The sequence below is a fragment of the Henckelia pumila genome, chromosome 4, assembly GCF_033568475.1.
Source record: "Henckelia pumila isolate YLH828 chromosome 4, ASM3356847v2, whole genome shotgun sequence".
Lineage (NCBI taxonomy): Eukaryota > Viridiplantae > Streptophyta > Magnoliopsida > Lamiales > Gesneriaceae > Henckelia > Henckelia pumila.
Window position 1 is genome coordinate 152,282,150 of NC_133123.1, and position 13,970 is coordinate 152,296,119.

Consider the following 13,970-nt stretch of genomic DNA (forward strand, 5'->3'; position numbering starts at 1 on the left):
AGTTGAATCGTCTTATCATGAAGAGAATCATGTTGATGAGCGCATATTGTGCACAACACAGAATACACAAATACGAGATGTTGAAGGGAATGCGACTTATTCATTTAATGATTTGTCTAATTTTTTTGTCGGTCAGGAGTTTGAAAGCAAGGATGAATTTCAAACAGATTTGTTCAAGACTTGTTTAAATGTCTTCTTTGAAATAGATGTTCGAAAATCCAACAAAAAAGTTTATGATGTTAGATGTGTGACACCGAGCTGCAGTTGGAAAATACGTGCATCACAAATAAAGAATTCATCATGATTCTCGATACGTGTTTATCACAACGTCCATACTTGTGATCTTTCACATCGGAGGAAAATTCATCGGCAAGCAACTTCAGACTTTGAAGCAAATATTTTGGTTGAAAATTTTAAGGACAACTCAACTTGCCTGAACCAAAAGCCATTATCACGATGATGCAAAATAAAGGTGTTGAAATTAGTTATTTCAAAGCATGGAGGGGAAGACAAGTTGCTTTGGATAAGTTACTTGAAAGTCCTGAAGAGAGTTATAGAATTTTGCCTTCGTATTTGCATATGGTGAAGCAAGTGAACAAATACTCAATAACTGATTTGGTGACAGATTCGACGGGTAGATTTAAATATATGTTTCTAGCATATGGGGCATGCATTGATGGATTTCGTCGAATGAGAAAAGTTATATCTGTTGATGGAACATTTTTGAAGTGCAAATATAGAGGTTGTTTACTTGTTGCTACTGCACAAGATGGTGACTTTCATCAGTATCCTATAGCATGGGCCATTGTTGATTCTGAGAATGATGATTCGTGGGCTTGGTTTTTGCAGAAATTGAAGGAGTTTATTCATGATGATCCTGACTTGGTAATCATTTTTGACAGACATATATCTATTATTAATGTTTTCCGTACTGTATATGAGCATGCGTCACATGTACATTGCTCGTGGCATATTTCACAAAATCTTAAGAGAATGTCTGGTGGAAAAGATGGGATTGATTTGTTTATGAGAACAGCATATGCATACAAACTATCCAAATTTGAAGAGTTGTACAGATGTTTGAGAAAAAGGTATCCTAACATTGCATCGTATCTTGAAATGCATTCATCTCCTGACAAATGGTCTAAAGCTCATTCTCCCGGTGCTAGATACAATATAATGACGACAAATGGAGTGGAGTCAATAAATGCAATACTTAAAAAAGAAAGAGAGTTACTTGTTGTAGCGTTGTTGGATGCAATTCACAAATTAACTTCAAAGTGGTTCAACAAGCATCGAAATGCAGCAGGTTAAGTCGGTTAATAAAATTATTTTAGTCTGTTAAGTGTTTTTATTCAGTAGGTTTATGCGTATATTTTAGTCGGATAACTGTGTTTAATCAGTAGGTTTTCATATTTCAGTCGGTTGAGTGTGTTTAATTCGGTCGGTTAAGGGTGTTTAATCGGTAGGTTTATGCTTATATTTCAATCGGTTGTGTTTAATTAGCGGGTTTATGCTTATATTTCAGTCGGAAAGTAAAATTATTTCAGTTGGTTAAGTGTGTTTAATCAGTAGGTTTTTTACTTATATTTCAGTCTATTAAGCGTGTTTATTCAGTAGGTTGATGCGTATATTTCAGTCAATTAGTTGTGTTTAATCAGTAGGTGTATGTTTATATTTCAGTCGAAAAATAAAATATTTAAGTTGGTTAAGTGTGTTTAATTAATAGGTTCAGCTACGACAACACTTACTCCTTCGACAAAGGCTATCTTGAGAGCTAATTTTACAGTGTCGCAACGTCTAAAAGCATCTCAACTTAATGCATTTGAGTATCAATTGCAGCAATTTACTTTGCAAAACTAGATTTGTATGACTTTTGCTTGCCCTGCTACTCGTCTCAGATATGGGCCCTTGCTTATGCCGGTACTATATATCCAGTGCCGATTGCAAGTTAATGGAATATTCCAGATGATCTTAGATATGATGTACTTCCCCCATACGTCAATAGGAAACGTGGCAGAGCACAAAAAAAAAGAATACCCTATATTGGAGAGTTTGCTGGAAACTGAGTAAAAAATGTGGTGTGTGTCATGAATCAGGACATTATCGGAAAAAATTCCCACAGAGACAGACTGATATGTAAACAAGTTGTTTAGTTTATTGTTTAAAAGATTGTATTTGGATTTTGATTAGTTTTTTTCGAGTAGGTTGTATTTTGTAAACAAGTTATCAAACTTTCTATTGGCAAATGATCTAATTTCTTAAATGTATGTGTGAATGTATTTGGATGTGTGAAATCAGTCAGTTACTGTACATACATCGGGTGGTTCAATGTATTTAATCAGTCGGTTAATGCAAGTTCAGTGTATTTAGTCAGTCGGTTAATGCAAATATATCAGTTGGTTGAATGTGTTAAATCAGTCGGTTACTATACATATCGGGTAGTTAATGCATAATCACATTCACCATCACAAACCTTTAGTACTAATCAGTCTATGTTGACCATTAAAGTATTTTAGTTGATTAATGTGTTAATCATATTTCAGTTGGTTCAATGTGTTAATATCAGAACTATATAATATAGAAGTATGTTACACGATTTACATATGACAATATGATGTACAATCACACTTCAATTGGCTAAATCCTACATGTCAATTAGTTCAATGATATAAAAATATCTTACATCTGATATATTTTTAGTTTCTTATGTCCGTCGATGCAAACGAAAGAAGATTGTCCGAACTTTTGTAATTATTTTAACTACGTAAACTATATTCTCAACTGATTCAATGAGATATATCAAATAGTTCATGTGTTTATTTAGTCTATTTCTATTGGTTCAACGTGTTAATCAGTCGGTTAATACAAATATATCAGTTGGTTTGATGTGTGAAATCCGTCGGTTACTGTACATACATCGGGTGGTTCAATGTGTTAATATTCAGTTAGTTGAATGTGTTAATATTCAGTCGGTTAATGCTTATATTTCAGGCGGAATTAAAAATTTCAGTTGGTTCAATGTGTTTAATAAGTTAAAGGTATTTGAGTTGGTTCAAATTGTTTATTCAGTCAGCCAATGCAAATATATCATTTTGTTAGATTTAAAATCAGTCGGTTAATTCAAATATAACAGTTGGTTGATTGTGTTAAATCAGTTGGTTAAATGTAAAATATAAAAGTATGCTTATATTTCAGTCGGTTAGTAAAAGTATTTCAGTCGGTTCAATGTATATATTCAGTCGGTAATGCTTATATTTCAGGCGCAATTAAAAATTTCAGTTGGTTCAATGTGTTTAATAAGTCGGTTAATAAAGGTATTTGAGTTGGTTCAAATTGTTTAATCAGTCGACCAATGCAAATATATCATTTTGTTAGATTTAAAATCAGTCGGTTAATTCAAATATAACAGTTGGTTGATTGTGTTAAATCAGTTGGTTAAATGTAAAATATAAAAGTATGCTTATATTTTAGTCGGTTAGTAAAAGTATCGGTTCAATGTATATATTCAGTCGGTTAATAACTTATGCTTATATTTATAGTGTATTCAATCAATCAATTTTCACAAAATCAATCATTCTAAATACCATCACATCAACATTAGTCCACAAACCATCACGTCATTAACATCTTCCAACTACACAAATAAATCGACAAAATAATTCCAAATATATAACATCAGTGCAAATCTATAAAATTTATTCACCATACCATACAGATGTTCCTAAATATTTTTTATATGAATTCACAATATTATCATTCAATCCATATGGAGACTGCTGAGACAACTCCACCTCAAAAGTCTTTAGCATCCATGCACCGCAATCAGAACTGTAAAAATGAATTATTTTAGACTCCCGCAAAATATTTTGAGATCAAATAAAATGATAAATTATGTTTTGTAATAAAAATTCCAGAAAATTCAAGAACATACATACCTGCTCATATTTTGCGGGAAATCTTTGGGGCGTGCAACTGTCCATATATCAGGAATCTTGATTTTGCAATAATATAGAAGATGTTGAACCACATATTCTACTGGATCAATATAAGCAGTTATTTCAGCATCGATGTAGCAGCCGTGGTTGCAATCAAATATAGTGATGATTTCATCCTTCACATTCACTACAACTGCTACCCAATGTATATGCAAATTCAATGGAATCAATATTGAAGATGCATTTGCCCATGGTACTGAAGTCCAACGACGACAATATCCATCAACGTAGCCAAATAACTTCTTCCAAATGCTATCGCTGAAATCATCACGAGCATTCCGATATGCAAAACCTATATCTTGAGAGAAATACGGACTCCTGATGGCAACATCCTATTTCACCAAATGTGGGTATGTCTTTTGCAAGACAGATAATTCATACATGCTCTCGTATATGTGCTGCATGTTATGGAATCATATTATATATAAAAAATATTATTATTAGAACACGACTAGAAAAAAATATCCTACTCACGCTTTCATCAAGCCAGTGCCTCGGATTAAGAAGGTCCGTAAACCATGACTTGCCATATGATCCATATGTACATGCTTTAAATCCATCATGTAATCTATTTACTTCTTTGGTGACAGTTGACAATACTTTCTTGATGTAAACACACTGCACTGGTTCAAATGAACCGTTGTAAGGACCGGTATATCCAAGTGCAGTCAAAGCAGGTGTCTCAGGTAGTTGTACATATGGAGAGCGACAAATTGAGACTTTTTACTCCTTCGAGAATCTACATATGGAAAGCAAGTGTTTTAGATAGTGATGCATACCTTCAAAACTTATATTTCAAACAAATTATAACAAAATATAATGCATACACTTTTTAACTGCAATGGATGGTGTGATCTCATTTGATAATGCTTGATCATTCATAGCTGCATCATCATCAACTGTGATGACATTTGCATCATCATATTTGAATTAAATCTCCGTAGTATCAACATATTGTTCATTCACACAACAACCAGAGATAAGATTCATTTGAGACTCAACTACAACTAAAAGAAAGTAATGTATCATACACAAACAAACGAATTTTTCAAATATATAATTTCATCGATATTTGCATGCATTACCATTTTTTTCTTGGAACGTGTGTAGAAAAAAATATGTTTACCAAATCTTTGTCGCTCGTTGGAAGGTGGCTCGTCTATGATGAAACGAATTAAGCAGGTTAAATAAAACTACGAAAACAGTTAAATCAAAATTAAAAAAATCAAACATACGAGGTGGATTAAACAAAACATCTGGTTCATTGTTCACTTCATCATTGACCACCAGTTGCTCACGACTAACTCTTTCATTCAAGTCTCGATCGACAAAAGTTGTTTTTTTGACTGTGTAATCTATGATTTAAAAAATTAAATAATTATAATTAAAATTTTAAAAAAAACATACTACAATTTGAATGTAAAAGAAAATATACCGAGAGATGTCAAATGAGATGTTAACGGTTCAACGGTTGTCTCTTGCCCAAGAACCACTCCTTGATTGAACAAATGTGTCGCCGGATCATCTACAATTCAATTAATCATATTACTAAAAACAAATATATTATTAAAACTACGAAAACAGTTAAATAAAAATTTAAAAAAAATCAAACAGACGAGGTGGATAAAAAAAACATCTCGTTCATTGGTCACTTCTTCATCGACCACCACTTGTTCACGACTCAATCCTTCTTTCAAGTGTCGATCGAGCGACAAAATTTGTTTCTTTCATCATGTTATCTATGATTTTAAAAATTAAATATTGGTAATTAAAATAAATAAATAACATATTAGGAATTGGATGTTAAAGAAAATATACCAAGATGTGTCAAAGGAGATGTGAATAGTTCAACGGTCGCCTCTTGATCAAGAGACACTCCTTGATTGAAAAAATGTGTCACGGGGTCAACTACAATTCAAACAATCATAATATTATAATCAAATACATAATTATCTCCAACATTCTAAACTTCAAAAAACTTACATGCATGAGCCTTCTTTCTTTTAGATCGTGCAAATACAGAAGTTGGTTCACTCAAACGCCTTTTGGATGAACTTAAAATGTCCAACACTTGCATTACACGTTTGAGCTTGCTATCCAAATTCGATATCATATTTTTCAACTCCACAAAATTTTTATCCATGTGCTCTTGCAAAGCTTTAACTTCTCCAACAATATTTGATAAACCAAGGACATCATCTCGCTCCATTTGATGACATTGTATTTCTGGTGCTTTCTTGGATGAACAAATTTTAGAAGACCTTGTTGACTTATTTTTGGGACAAATCTTACGTTCTTGGCCTTCTTCTTTGGATTGAAGAGTCTTACAAAGAGCGGAATTCCTAATGCAATAAACAGATTTTTCCGCCAACAACAATGAATTGACAAATGACAAATGAGAATCTGTGGAATCTTCAATCAAAATATTGCTAATGTAAGAAGCGGTATATTCTTGATCCGTTGGTAACAAAATACTTCTAATAATCTGTAAATTTAACATATTTTAAATTAGAAATAAATAAATAAGTTGTTTAATAGAAATCAATCATATTCTAAATACACAAACCTTTTTACCACTCTTTGATGCATTTAAAATATCAATATATCTAGGAGATCCTTTTTGTGACCATTTGTTCGAAGTCCATTGGCACATGCGTGGAAGAGATGTATTGTCTTTTTCTTTTTTTTGTTTCGCAAAACGCTCCCCAATACCACAAACGCATTCGTATGCAAGGATCTAAATTCAAATTCAATTAAAAAATTATAAGAACACATGCAATCAATCATGTTCGAAACAAATAAAAAGGTACAAAAAAATTTTACTTACCTGTAGCGGGTGAACGAACCCAACCATATCATGTGTTCCACTGTTCGAACACTTACCATTTCTCAACTTTTTGCTCAATGCAATTTCTTTTTTCTTCAAATCACACTTTAAATCACAAACAGCTCCTCTGAAAGCTATTGTACCCCAAGGATACTTATTAAAAACATCAAAATTATCAATCAAGCAGAAGTTTTTTTTTATCGACTAGCGGATTCTTAACTGGCGCTAGAGGCCACAATACACCACTGACGAAATACACACAAGCCATCTTCACCCTCTCTATAGTCAACAACTAATCCATACTTTTCAACTCCTTCAACTTCATTTCAACTTCCATCACAGAAACTTTATTTCTGCCTTGAAAATATCTATCACAAAAATCAGAGACTTCAAGTACTTCTTCAGGAAAATTATCAGAACATTCCAACCCTGTTATCAATCCATACTCCATTCTAAAAAATCTTATTGGTCTATCATTCACAACAAACCACATTTCATAATCATCAGTTACATTAGTTTGTCTCATCATCATAAACCACAAAATATGACTAGATAAATTATATTCTGCAGCATATTTGATCAAATTGCCAAACTGTGTTTGTTCAACCATGAATATCATTTCCTCCTCGTTCAAGCAATCTAATATGATCTCACTTACTTTCTGATATTTTGAATGTAAGCTAAATTTGCAACTAAAATAATTCTCCTTTGATAGTTGAGATTGAAGATTAACCCGCACAAAAAAATAAATCAAGTCAACTACTAATATCAATTAATTAAACACTCAATTATTTTCAAGTGATTTATAGAGCAATATAAAAAATAAATAATTTTTATAACAAAAACCAACATACCCAAGTCTTTTGTGCAGTCATATATGATATTCTTTCTTCTATCAGCAAAAAGTTTCTACGAGAAGAGATCTTGATCGAAAAAATAAAAAAACAATCAATTTCAAAATTGGTGGAGGATATTAAATATTTCATTTTAAACAATTGAGTCGAAGAGTTAAGAAATCCATCTACTAAAGATCGAGTCAAAAAGATCTTAAAAGACAACCAACGCATTACATTGATTTCAAAGGACAACCAAAACCATCCAAATATTCATCACGCATACAGACAGATGCTTACAGCTTTGAGTTTGGTACTGTCTAATCAATACTCATTTCACCTTTATGAATTAGGAATAATGAGATATAAAAAACATTAATAATTATCTAACAATGTAATTCACACAATCACAATTACAATCACAATCATATAAGTTTTCCTAGACAATTTCACATAAATATCATACACCATTAAATAAAGAGCAAAATATTTCCAAAACAAACGGTATATTTTGGAATGTTTCATGTCCTGTCTTGGTAGATAGCCATAGTGCACATAAACACACAATTCCAACAATTAAGTATCATAAGCTGCAAGAAATCTTTTCACAAGCCTTATCACCATACCTGACAGAGGAAGAATGCGTTGAATATTAGTGCATTCTGAACCTCAAGTTGTCCATTTATTATTTCAGGATTGCCTCCACTCTAAGAGATGAACGGAAAATGACAGGTCAGCAGCATACAGATAGTTCTAATCAGACAAGCAATTTGACAATGGAAAGATAGATGATACCTCTGAAACTACAATGACAAGTGCCGATGCTAGCTCAGAGCCAAGTTGCGAGATTTGATGATCGATTCTAGCTGTATCTGTATTGTCAACGAATCTTATCTGCAAATATTATGATTAGACAAAATTAGGAGGACAAAACATAACACAAAAACAACCAAAATCTATCACAAATGAATTTTAATAGGTCAAAGAAAACAATCAAACCCGAGGGTTTCTTAGAAATACTGATAATTGATGAACTTCCAATAGATCAACTATGTAACGCCCCGATTTTATCTTAATTGCCTTTATTTGAGATAATCGGAGATTTCAGAGTTCAAGAGCCGACTTGATTTTGATCAGGGTCCTTTTTACAAATTTCAAAATTTTCAGGAACTAAAACGCAATTTTGGACTTTGTTAGATATTTAACCAAGCTTTGACTCTATTTTTCACTTCATCCTCCTCCTCCTTCACGTCTCCCTCCATTGAAGCGCCTCCCAAGTTCTTCAAGCTTCCAGATTTCCTCCCGAGCTCGATCCGTCCGTTAGAATTTATTTCTGTAGTGACCCTTACCCGGATCACCTACTAACAGAACTTAGGCATGCAATTAACTTAATTAATCAGATATCAGAATAAAACTGCGGAAACCATAAACATTATACAATCCCAAGTAAATGAATTTGTAATTTATCCAAATAATATACAATCAAATCGAATAGCTGTATAAACCTCAAAACAACAGAAATAAAACCTAAACGAAGCTCCAGCTGGCCAACCACTGAATAGCCCCTCCTGGATCCACCCTCCTCGTCCAATCGCAAACCTGTCCCATGGAATAGGGTGTCCAGAAACACAGAGTACGAGATGTAAGCATAAGACGCTCAGTACGAGAGTATGAGTATACATGCATGCAAAGTGAACTCCCTATAAACTCGAGGTCAAGGATCAGATAACAGAGACAGACCGGGCCTTGGTATGTAGCACGCTGTGCCGTCGCTTCAGGAGGTGGCTCCCATACCATAATACCAGTGGATATGCCGGACCCAAATCGATGGAAGTCCAACCACTAACAGGATAGGGTACAACCCTACTAACAGACATCTCGAAGGAGATAGCTCAGTATGCAAATGAATGCAGCATAAATCAATGACATATAAACCATGCAGTCACATAATAAATGTATACTCAGTCAGGATATCTCGAACAGTACTTCTGTACCTCAAAACAGTGCAAGCTCTACCAACTCTAGGTACACGCCTATAGTCTGCTCTACACTGCCAAATGATACTACTATCATTAAAGTGCTCTAAAAGCCTTAACTAAGCTATTGCATACTCCTAAATATTTATAGGAAGCAAAAGCTATACCTTCGTCCGTCGTTAGCCCTTTGATGTCGATGCCTCCAGAACTTGGGCACAACTCTGCTACGACTATCGAACGCCTCGACGACTCCCGGGTCAAGCTTAGGAAGGCTAGAACAACTCGAATACGACTAGAGTAGAGAGGAAATCCGGAATTGGCAATTGAAACTGAATTCTCGGCCTTCTATTTATAGACAACGATCGGAACTTCCGATCCTCGATCGGAATGTCCGAACCTCGATCGGAACGTCCGATCCTGCCATCGGAGCTTTCGAAGATCCTGATCTGCCACGTGTCAAAATATCACTTGTTGACTTCGGATAGGGGTGATCGGAGCTTCCGATCCTGATCGGAGCTTCCGATCTAACCACACGTCATGAATGACATAATATCATCGGTGCCTCCGATCGCTCATCGGAGCTTCGGATCCTGTTCGGAGCTTCCGATCGTGCCTTCGGAGCTTCTGATCCATCCGATACCCAATTTATTTAATTAGCATTAATCCTTTAATTACTCAATTAGGGTACGGGCTACTACAATTTCTGAAGGCAGATTAGCGATCACGGCTGCGAGAGCTTCGTTCTATCGTAAGTTTTTCTACGATAAGGTTCATTCTATTTTTCGGATGTTGTTAGAATCGTTCGAGATTTGAGTATGTTGTTCTTGGCAAAGTTCTAATCGTTTATTCTCTATCGATTTCGAAATAGAGCGTCGTTCGGATTTGTTATGATTTTTGAAGGGATTTTTGAAAGTTGAGTTTTTATGATTTGTTGAAATTGGATTGTTATGGTTGAATGTTGATTGATATGAGTTGTTTGGGATATTATGTTATCTGCGTTTCCGGTTTGATCAGAATACAATCGTTATGCCGCCGGTTTGAGTTTTGTTTTGTCAATCAGTTTGAATTCTTTGAGCCAAGTCTCCATTTTGAATTGATGATATTTGGCTATTGAGTTTGATCGTCATTGTTGATCTTCTCTTGCCTCCGTACAGATTCGTTCGAAGGCCGTTGAGTTGTGAGATTTCAGGAGTTGAATCGCTTTGAAGATTGTAGTCGGTATAGTATCGACTTTCTTATTATCGATTGAGGAAGTTTGATTGAATCTTGATTGAGGAATTGTTGTTGTTTCCAGGTTGAAGCATCTACGTTTGAAAGAGGTATAAGATGACTTAGATTGAAATGGAACGAGTGACTCGAATCCGACTTGATTCGAGTGTTCCGAAGAATCACATACTTGCATGTTATTTGCTTTTACTTGAATTTAGTTGATTGAGTTATTTTGCATTGCATTCATCTTGAGCTAAGAATCCTTGATTTCAGCGGGCAGGAAGGACCTTTTATGTTAGACGTTTTGGGGGCTATATTGTGAGTGGCCTGGGTGTAGCCGTTTCACCTAGTGCTAGCATACTCCTTATAGTCGCACCAAAGTCTAGAGGATGGAGATACGGAGCACCACCTTGATCGGGAGAGTTGGTGAGTTGTTTACGTGATCTCATTCTCGGGATCCCAAAAGCAAAAGCAGCAATGTTGTGATTATCCAGACTTGATAATCCCAGAGTTTTAAAGACATGCATTTCATTTTGATTTGTCTTGAATTTGCATGGTTGATATTTGAGTATCTGGAAGTTGATGTATTTCGTTTTGAGATGCTTATTTGATATTGCATGCTAGTCTCTTTTACTGAGAATATTATTCTCACCGGATTATCCGGATGTTGTCTTGTCTTTGTATGTGTGCTTGGCAACAGGTGGGGCAGGATCGAGTCAGAGATCGCATGGATAGGTGGTCGAGTTGATAGAGTGAGATCTTGTTATTGTAGAAGTTGATTTTGTAATCGAACTTAGATTGGATTCGTACTCGTTATGTTTCGTATTGAATAAGCTAGACGAAAGCATGTTCTACTAGTTGGAAATTGTATAACTCTAGAACTACCTTGTATTGAAGCTTGTATGATGTTTGGATGAATTATGAATGATTTATGCATTGTTGGATTGTTTTGGAAATGGATTATTGAACTAGAATTCCTTCTGATTTTATGTGCAGAAGTGGCCGCTCGATCGGTAGAAGTTGACCGATCGAGCGGTGGAGTTGCAGCCCTGTTTCTATTTTTTTGAAAATGAGTGCCCGCTCGATCGGTTGAATATTACCGATCGAGCGGAGCTGGTTTTACCCGGGCAGAAAATGAGAACTTTTTGGCTCGCTCGATCGGCATGATTTAGTCGATCGAGTGGAGCACTTTTTTTAAAAAAATTTTTTTGTTTTGCTTGCTTTTAAGTCTTGGATCTTGTATGCTAAATTGTTATTTAATCCGAGATTAGATTTTTAGAACCGAGGTCTCACATTAAGTGGTATCAGAGCGATAAGATTCCTGGACAGAATTTAGAAGTGAGCGGGGTAGATCGAGTCCGCATAAATTGAATTCTCGCATGTGATTGAGTTATTTAAATTGATTTATTTAAATACCATGCGAGCATGCTTTATTGTTGAGAATTATTTGAGTTACATGATTATGTGATTTAAATTTATAAAGCATGATCTACTTGAGATATAACTGTTTCTGTTATCGACCGGTATCCAAATTCTGAGAGGTTGCAAGGGCACCGATTGCAGCGATTGAGATATCTTGTGTCCTAACCTTTGATTATCAGATGAGTCCTCGGTGAGTTATTAACAGGAACCCACCGCCAGTTACTCCTGCGACTGAGCAAGCTAGTACTGAAGTTTATCAATTGGATGTCACAGCGACGCCAATGGAAACCTTGCTGAAGAGGTTTCAGTCGTTTAATCCACCCTTGTTGTTGGGTACAGAAAATCCAGTTGACTGCGAGAGTTGTTTGGATGACGTTGATCAGTTGTTCGATTCCCTTGACTATTCTGATGACCGCAGAACCAGGTTGGTCATTCATCAGCTTCGTGGTGTTGCTAAGAACTGGTGGATCACGACGAAGAGATCCATGGAGAACCGAGGTACAATTATTAACTGGAATCTGTTTAAGTCTGAGTTTTATAAGCGATTTTTCCCAGTGTTGTACCGAAAGGACAAGGGAGCAGAGTTTGCCAATCTGAGGCAAGAGAACTTGAACATTGAGGAGTACGTAGCCAAGTTTGACAGCTTGTTGCGTTTTGCATCGCACATTGCCGACAACGAAGAAGCAAAAGTCGACCAGTTCATTAATGATCTGAACCCTGACATCTTCACGCTGGTAAACACTGCTAGGCCAGATAATTTTGCGGATGCAATGAATCATGCAAAAGGAGCTGAAGCAGGTTTGTGGAGACAGAGAGGAGGTCAGTTTGTGCCTCAGCAGCGGCAAGGACAGTTTCAGGCACAATCTTCTCAATACCAGAACCAACCATATCATTTCCAGAATCAATCTTTTCAATTTCAGAATCAACCGCCGAGTTCTGAAGGTGGTAGCAGTGGAGGTAATAAGAAAGATTACTATATCTCGAAAGGGAAGCAGTTTAAGAAGCACGGAAGCAGTTCTTCGAGCTCTAGTGGCTCGAGGCAGTTCGGGGCGGGACAGAGTTCGGGTCAGTCAGGCATGTCTTGTGCCAACTGCGGAGGTCGTCACTCCAGTGATCAGTGTAGAGGTATTTTTGGAAGCTTCTATATTTGTAACCAGGCGGGGCACTTTGACAGAGCGTGTCCTCAGCGTGTCCCTGAGCAAGCTCAGAGTGGAAGTTCTTCAAGACAGACAGCTCAGCCTCAGCAGCAAGCACCTACTGTCCACTCATTCCAACCTCAGCAGCAGAATAAGCAGGAAGGTAATCAGTATGCAAACCAGCCTCCCAGACAGCATGCACGAGTTTTTGCTCTGTCTGAGATCCGCAGACTCAGGCTGCATCTGATTTTGACAGATCAGGTAACGTTTGATTTTGGTTTTCCATTCTTATTGGACTGTTAGATACTGGCGAGTCTCTTGCCTTCTTATTGAAGAATCTGTTTTATGTTTAACGTGCCTCTAAACATTTGTTGAATCGTTCGAATTGACGAACACTCCTGCAGTGTTGTTAAATTTCTATTAACCGGATCTTTCAGAAGAATTAGTTGAGACTAGGAATTCTTATCGTTGATTTCTTATCTTTTTGGAATGAGAATTGTACTGATCTTTCAGAGCTTTTGAGAATCGTATAGCAGATGTTGGTACCAAGCAGTTGTATGTTATTCTTC

The 13,970-nt window shown here is 35.9% G+C and overlaps 1 protein-coding gene across 1 annotated transcript; it reads left to right on the forward strand.

The window, feature by feature from the left end:
* The first annotated feature begins 456 nt into the window (after positions 1-456).
* Positions 457-2,073, forward strand: LOC140862093 (uncharacterized). Its single transcript, XM_073265097.1, has 3 exons — positions 457-1,309; positions 1,843-1,923; positions 2,009-2,073. Exons 1-3 carry the CDS (start codon positions 457-459, stop codon positions 2,071-2,073), a joined length of 999 nt encoding a protein of 332 aa, XP_073121198.1.
* The last annotated feature ends 11,897 nt before the right edge of the window (positions 2,074-13,970 follow it).